The sequence below is a fragment of the Eutrigla gurnardus genome (genome assembly GCF_963514095.1).
Source record: "Eutrigla gurnardus genome assembly, chromosome: 12".
NCBI classification, from domain to species: domain Eukaryota; kingdom Metazoa; phylum Chordata; class Actinopteri; order Perciformes; family Triglidae; genus Eutrigla; species Eutrigla gurnardus.
This window is the reverse complement of record NC_139926.1, coordinates 20,549,804-20,557,880: the sequence shown is the minus strand read 5'-3', so window position 1 is coordinate 20,557,880 and position 8,077 is coordinate 20,549,804. Positions and strand designations below refer to the sequence as shown.

General features: G+C 41.9%; 1 protein-coding gene across 1 annotated transcript; it reads right to left on the bottom strand.

Annotated features, from left to right (window-relative positions):
* Nucleotides 1-239: 239 nt before the first annotated feature.
* On the bottom strand, nt 240-4,199 carry fastkd5 (FAST kinase domains 5). The gene is made up of 2 exons (XM_084023780.1): nt 4,123-4,199; nt 240-3,699 (listed from the first exon to the last, which is right to left on the bottom strand). The coding sequence occupies exon 2, from the start codon at nt 3,685-3,687 to the stop codon at nt 1,246-1,248; it is 2,442 nt and encodes an 813-aa protein (XP_083879906.1). The 5' UTR covers nt 3,688-3,699; nt 4,123-4,199; the 3' UTR covers nt 240-1,245.
* Nucleotides 4,200-8,077: the final 3,878 nt, after the last annotated feature.

The following is an 8,077-nucleotide window of genomic DNA, read 5'->3' as shown; positions in this document are numbered from 1 at the left end:
AGACGCTTTCAGAGGTCGTGTTTACAGTTTTGCATCATCTGCCACATAAATCACGTTTCGCATTAAAGCTTGTCACACAAAAAAGTAACAGCTGATGTTGTAAATGCCGTTATGTGTTGTTTGTGTTTGATATTGAATATATATTTGAGCCTTTCAGTGAGGTGTTTGCACTAGACAAATATTATTAGTATTTAAATAGAACTACTGAAAATCAGCTACAAAGTTGGTTTTTATTTAAGGTTTCCAGACACATTTGACAATATTTTTCTTTTTGTCGGTGCATCTTAATTTAGTTCAGTACGGTTGTCAATTTTTTACAAAGAGCATAAAAAGATTACCTCAATATCTTGTTTCAGAAATATTGTTCAAAAATCAATGCAAGAACGCATAATGAAACAAACCTTATTCACCTCGACTGTGGCAGGAATAGAACTTCTCATTTACTTCCAGAGAATAAATCTGTCTGAGCTTTGTGATTAACAAGTTCTGCATTTGGTCCAGATGCTTCACTGGAATTGAGATCATTCAGTCTGAATTATTTTGGCTCCCGTTGGGTATTAAAATTATGACGGATTTTAATTGGTTCTTTATCAAAATAATTGGGATGCAGTGATGCCGATGCCAGTATTGGATATTGGGATGATACCGACTCAAATAGCTCGGTTGTAAATTACATTTTGACCAATTTGTTGGTGCGTTAAAAAAAGGTTAACACTTTTACCAACTTGCTGGTGTATGACTTATTATTTTAATAATAAACACATCAATACATGTAATGTTTAATGTATATGTACAAAGTTAATAGTCATTTTTAAGTCAAGCCTGATGCCTTACACACAAAAGAATGATCCCAGTCACTTTCACACAGTGAGGCATACAGCTTATTAATTATCGGATCAGTACTTGGCATCGGCTGAAAGCTCAGGTATCGGGGACTGAAACATCGGATCGGTGCATCCCTGTAAATACACACAGATGGTACAGTTCCCGAACAGTCACAATGCCAAAAAAACAACACTGAAGTCGGTGATCAGTTGAAAAGATCAAGTTTAAAATCCCTTTGACCGATGCATTGACCGTCACGAATGAGTGAGTGTGATTCTCTTTACTGATCCTGGAAAGCACAAGCATCTAGTATTAATATATCAATGCACACCTACAGTAATGTAATGATATATCACAACCTTACCCAGAACCACGAGGCGTTGAATACTTTTTATTTTTCTGTATTTTTACAAAGAGGGCTCAGAGACTATTGTAGACTTTACAGTGCAGGTGTGCCAGCTTCTCAGACCTGCTTTTCCTCAGCATGGGGAACCACTCCTGATGGCCCAGCTCTACGACCCCGTAGCCTGCCAACTTCAACTGCCTCCTCTTCATGGCGTGAAGGCCCAACAACTGCTGTGAGTGGTAGCAATAGTGGTTCCTGCTGGGAACTTGGATGGCCAGTTTGACTGTGCCGTTAGAGTCCAGAGGGGCTGAGCCTCGGCGACTGGGTTTGGTCAGAGTCTCTGTAATGTCACTGGTCAGGGGGACCCCTGTGTCAAACAGCCTCGCATCTTCATCAGGCACTTCCCTGTGACGAGACGTAGGCTTCACCGTGGGAGAAGGAGCTAAAGGTTCTGTGGTGTGTTTGGAATTTACAAGCTGCGCTAAAAGTTCCTCAGTTATAGTTACACCTACATCCATTCTCCCCCAGCCTGGACGAGGAGGACATTTGGATGAACTGTTCTCTGGAGCTAGCGTGGCTGTGTGGGATGCTGGGTTCACAGGGATCGGCTGTCCAGTGGCGTCAAGGTGTACTTCCAGGTCGATGGAGCGAGTGTGGGGGAGGATCATTCTCTTACATACAAACTCCTCTCCTCCCAGCAGATCCTGCAGAGCGGATTCTGCCTCCTGGACCTCCGGTTTCTGGCACACGTCCGATTGAGCAAACTTCCACAGCGTTTCTGCCACCTCCTCTCTCAGTTCACTGCTTAGCCGCGGGCCACTCCAGTGAGGCAACTCCAGAGCCACGGTTTCATCTAATGTGAACAAGTCTTTTTTCAATTCCAGCTGTGTGGATTTCAGTGATAAGTTAACAAAGTCGGGACTCAAAGCCAATGTAATTAGGTCCTCTGGGAACTGAGAGACAAAGGCCAGGCCTAGAAGACCGGTGAGCAGATGCTCTGGGTATCGTTGGAATTCGGCTTTCCTTCTTCTCAGGGCCTCTGTGAGGCTCGGATAGAAGGTTGGGCTCTGGGCCGGGACGAACCCTAACGTGCCAAAGGCCCACAGCAGTTTGCATGCGTCTTTGCTCCTGCAGTGCGGCCCCAGCGAGGGAACTCTCTCAGCGATGGCCATCAGGATGTCATCGTTGCGGCAATGCAGCGCTGAACAGGCCAGCGCCACGTGCATCAGCCCCTTCACACCCATTCTGTGGGCGCGTCGGGGCATTTCCCGTGCCATCGCCTGCATCCACGCCCTGTGATACAGGTAGCTGAAGCGCAGGAATTTCAGCACGTTCACCATGGCAAAGTCACCCATCTCCTCCACAAACGAGTGTGCCTTATCAACAATACGAGTCACCGAAGCCTCGGGTATTGAAGTCTGGGATTTAAAGAAGCCCAAGCATACGGCACCAATCTCCTCAGGGTACAGCTGCTGTAAATGACGCATGAGAAGCTGCTCTACAGGATGGATCAAGTCTTTGGGGCATTTCCTACCCTCTCCCGTTATATATAAAAGTTGCACCAGCTCAGGAGCCCCCATCTGTCCCAGATGCAGACGGACTGAATCGTAGAGGTGCTGTAAAAACTGGGGGACCTGCCTCCCGATACATCGCCACAAGTCAGCAGCCAACAGCAGCTGATGTAAACTCATCTGGTGTGCCCGGCGGCTCAGCTCGGCCTCGTACAGCCCGAGCACAGTGTGGGCCGAGGGCATGTCCAGCCACACAAAGGACTGCAGCACCTCCAGCAGCTGCAGTTGGGTGAAGAGGCGAAGATGTTCCACGGAATACCGGAGGAGCATGACGAAGCGTTGGTCGCCCCTCACTAATGTCATCTTGTCCGGGTGCAAGCGGCTGAGCTCCGCGAGAAAGTGAGACACGTCAGACGGTTTCATGCTGCCTTTTAAAACGGTCACTTTTTGGAGCAGGAGCATGGCCTCATCCCATTCTATCGGGTGAGGCCGCTGGGTGAGGTCGAGGGTCATGGAGGCATATTCTGGCCTACATTTGAGGAAGGCACGTGTATCTACTTTGACATCTGGCGGTGTGTGTTTTCTCTGGTACGGTGAAATCGATGGCTTCTCAGATTCAGGGCTTTTGTTGAACGCTAAGTCAAGAAGTGTGTTTTTCGAGCTGGAGAGATGCCGCGAGCAACTCACACTGTAGCGATTGCTCTGTTGCCAGAAGGAAGGTGCAAGAGTGGAGAGACACTGTTCATCCTCGTCATCATCCGTTTGGCTCTGAGAGGTTGCGGCGTTCCACACAGACGGATGATATGAGGAAGGGTTGTAATACAGCCGGTACGCTCCTTGGGGAGAGGGTTCCTGTTGTTGTTGCATCGCTCCTTTCTTCTCCTCGTGATCATCAGTCTCATCCTCTTGTTTGGCAGGAACATGCTGAGCCTTGGTGAAATCCTGTCTCAAGCCTGGGAGGTAGCGTAGCCTGGGCACCCGTCGACACAGCACGCAGGCAGCCATCGTTCTTCCAGACTAAAAAGACAAAAGGCATGATTTCAAGTGTTAAGTCACCCAGACACTGTTTTTTTTTTATTTAATAGTGTTTTGTTTGGGGGTTACAGAACAATTACAGTGTAATATCTGTATGTTACTGTACCAAACATGATAACTGGCACAAATGTGCATACAATAGAAGTAAGTGAGGGTAAACAAAATGTCCTGTCAAGTCACCATTAGCTCAGATTACCTCAGATTTACTAGAAGAGACACAGATATGTAATATAACTCAGCGTTGTGCTCTCACATTAATACTATAGTCTAAGTAGGGGAACAGTCACGTTGCTGAACAGGATTGTAATGTCACGTAAGTTGCTCGGTGTCGGCACAATACATTGTTTAAATCGCGTTGCACACATTTATATTATAAATGTCCTGAAATCAGAGAGTTGGGCTCACCTTTCACCCTCCACCATCAGCGTCGGACCGTTAATAACAGTTTGAACATGTCAAAACCTCATGGAATTACGAGAAACGGGTAACGACCACGGCCGGAACTCAAGTACTTCAACCTTCAAAATAAGAGAGAAAATAGACGGGGTAACCATCGATGTACTCAAAACAGTTATCAAATCGTGTTGTGGTGTACTAGTTGTAATATTGTAAGGATGTATTCAGTGTCTGCATTAGGTGCTATCATAAATTACTTAAAAAGAGCGTGTCGTACTTGCGCCATTACATTATTGTGACATGTTAATGTTACTTCCGTAGAGCGCAGCCATGACTGAACAGAGGATGACCTACGGCAAACGTGTAGGTTCAAATTTAAGGGAGACGAAACGCAAAATAAGAAGAGAAAAACACCGTAAAAGCAAGCTTAGCATAGCGCCTGTAGTTTCATATGATTCTTAGAGCCTTCAATAGGTTTGAAGACATATAGTAAATATTTGTTTCAAACCAAATATGTATATATGAAAATTTAAATTGTTTAGCTTAACCAGCCAAACCAGTACTTTTACACACAACTTAATTGCCAGCCTAATTATATAATAGCTTGAATGAGTATTAACTAAATACTTAACTGAACTTAAGACTTTTATTGTAAAAAAAAAAACAAGAACAAAAGAGAGCTAGTTAGTACCTAAATCGTTAGTGTTGTTATCCTATAGTCTGCCTGATTGATCTTTGTTCCTTATGTATTTTCTGAAGCCTGATAATATCGAAGCATGACATTGGAACATTTTGGTTGAAGAAATTACCTTTAATTTACAAAATGTAAAGCATAGTTACACCACATCTTTTTTTCTTTTTCTTTTTTGGAGTAATGTTTCCTTGTGAACACTTGTACTTTAATTAATCCATTTTCAAATTAGGGTTTTGATTTTTGTAAAACTTTTTTATTTGATCTCTACAAAAAAAATTCTGCCAAGAACAAAATAGGCTACTTATTAAAATATGTTATTTTTTCCAAATATAAGTCATGAACCCATAGACCATTAATAATTCTATTTGGGACATGATGTTAATTAAATTCAAAATAGCACACAGATGTATCAATACCAGTCTTTTTATATTTGATCATAACAAATCTAAAAAGTATGTCAATTGATCAACGTCTGTGTGTCGGCACTTTTTTTTAAACCTACGTTTGCATCTGTTTTATCATTCCTCCTGAGTTGCTCAAAAATAATGCTGTGCTTGTATTGTTTTGAGATTAGGATCTTGACAAACAATTGTCTTTCATAACATTTTGAATATGCTTACATAATTTTACTTCCTGTCTATGACATTTCGATTGTAATCTTACAGTAGTTTTAAGATCCTCATATTAATGTTAACATGTTTATATAGTTATATTCAATTAATTTACTGTTTATTTAAATTCTGCAGTCACTTTATTCTGTCTATTTAAACCAAACTAAACAAACAAAAGTTAGTATATTTAAATTGCAGCAATTTTGAACATAATATTCTCATATTTAAAATCTGTTAGGAGGGCAGCTACAAGTTTTGTGACTTCAGACATGACTGAATCTAGAGGTGAAATGTGAACTAGACTGACCTGTAGTCATAAGCAAAACAATCCCCCACATTTCAAGGAGGAACACCCCTCATGCTCTTGCAAAAGGATGAGTTTTGGCAACAGACACTTTAAACTTGTTTTTTTTTCAGTTAATTTTTATTATAAAGTATCTGCTGACATCAGTGTGTTTCCTGTGCATCTTTTTGAAATGGCGAGAAAATGGCCGGAGTAGAAAATATGTGGCCTTAAGTGGATTGCTTGCAACACAAAAGCAGGCCACAATAAACCTCCATTGGCTTGTTATTTTTCTTTCACGAAATGCTAATGATCGAAAAAACAAATCATATTATTAGGAACAAATGTGTTTAAAGACGATGATCCTCTTGTACACAAATAGGTTTGACATTCAGTTCAGATATACGGTCAAGGAAAACACTACATCCCCTGTATAACAATTAATCAGTAATGAATTAACTTTGTATCACAACATTCATGTGACAATTTGTATTATTATGACCTATTTTAATAATTTCCCCCGGCTTCATGTGTCTCTCCTGCACCAACATTCAACAGCAACACATTTCCTTTTGAAAGTTGGCCTAATGTTCTGGTCAAATTCACTCAAGTATTTTATTTTTCTTAATTTAAAGCATATTGTTAACATTTTGAAAGTTATGTGTTATGTATTCATTAAGTATTACCTTATATTGCCCACAATGTCAACAGAAGGCTATAGGAGTATTTTTTTAATTTTCTTTTACTTTTAGGTTTCCATAAAATCCTATAATTATACTGAAGCTAACTAGTTTTAATTCTGGGACATCAAGCTAAACTGTATGTTCCATGCTTGAGTCAGCTGTGCAACTTTCACCTTATGCAACTTATGTAGGCCTACATTTTGAAAATTAAAGTATTTAATTCATCCTATAATTAATGTTTCACATACTACAAAAAGCTAAAATATTGTACACCTGAAAAAACGTGTGTACAGAGCAAAATCCTGTTGGGAAAATCCCTTTAAATGGTAAACAATGTGTGCCACAGTTTTAACAAATTGATACGAGTAAAGTATTTTTCGTTAGAATGACAGGGTATATACTGTATGTATTGTGTTTATTCGAAATTACAAGACTTTTTTTCTTAACACGATGCAGGAAAAACGTCAACAAAATCAACCCTTGTTTGTTTACTTGTTTTTGGTATTTCTCCCACCCCATATAAGGAATAACGTGTGTATTTCATAAGCTCCTCGTCATGTTTATCAACAGTGTGAATCAAGTGGGGAGGGGGGAGAGAAACTTGAGTCGCACTTGGAGAGGAAGTAGTTGATTTATGCTAATGAAGGAGTTGGGGTTTAGCTACGCTGGCTGGGAGCCGCCCTTCATTCACCACATGGTTAAACCTAGACTCTACTCGCGCCACTTTCGCAATCTTACTACGATTCACAAACTCCTCGCAAATCATAATAGTAGCACATGGTTGTGCTTTTTTCGGATATTTCTTTCGTGGCTGTTACTCAATTTGTCTTTTTCTTTTCTCAGTTTTGCAGATGTATCCCCCCCTTTTCCGAAACAGTGCGAGTAAACGGTAAGTCTGCACAAGTGAGTGAAGATGGTGGATTTTTTTACAAGCTGCCGTTAGTGTCTTGTTACGCGCATGTTGTTGGCAAGAAACCTGTTGTTAGCCCTTTTTTTTCTCTTCGGGAGATGCGGTGAAGAAAGTGAAACGCTCGGCGTTGTGTGTGCGACACGGCGGCCACACTTTACGCGTTTTGTGTAAGGGGGGGAAAAAGAAAAACAGTTTTTAAAAAATCGTCAATTTCCGCATTTGAAAACCATGTTGTAAAGGTGCGCATCGCATGGCAACCTCTCTCCTCCATGGTTGGGAGAATGAGGGAGATTTGAAAAGCATGTGTTGCTGCTGCTGCACCCCGAGTCGGTACCTCGGGATGGGGGGGAAGTGATACTCCACTCGTGAAAATTTGCCCCGTTACACACTTCGGTGGTAACCGCGAGTTATAGACTCGTGTGCTCCGGTTGTCGACCACATGTTGACGGCGTGTTAAGTTCTCCGTCCGTTTGTGCCGCCGTGGTTCTAACACTTAAAAAGTGCCTCCAGAACAAAGCAGCAGCACATGGGGGTTGCAGCAGGCCGCGCGCGCCCTTGCTATCCCGCGAGCTGCTGAGTTAGCTAGCTAGCTGCTAACGCTCATAAACCGACGAGAACACATCGTTAAGTCGCAGTATTGACATTAGCTTTATTAGTTGCCGCGCGTTTACTTAAGCGGGAATGCCAAAGTCTACAAACACACGGGAGCCTGATATTTAATTTCAGTTAGCCTGCGTGGGTAAGCTATGTTTAAGCTAAGTTGGCTAAGATAAGAGAATGCTA

Coding starts and splice junctions, on each gene's coding strand:
- fastkd5 (XM_084023780.1), bottom strand. CDS start 3,687: ATGGCTGCCTGCGTGCTGTGTCGACGGGTGCCCAGGCTACGCTACCTC.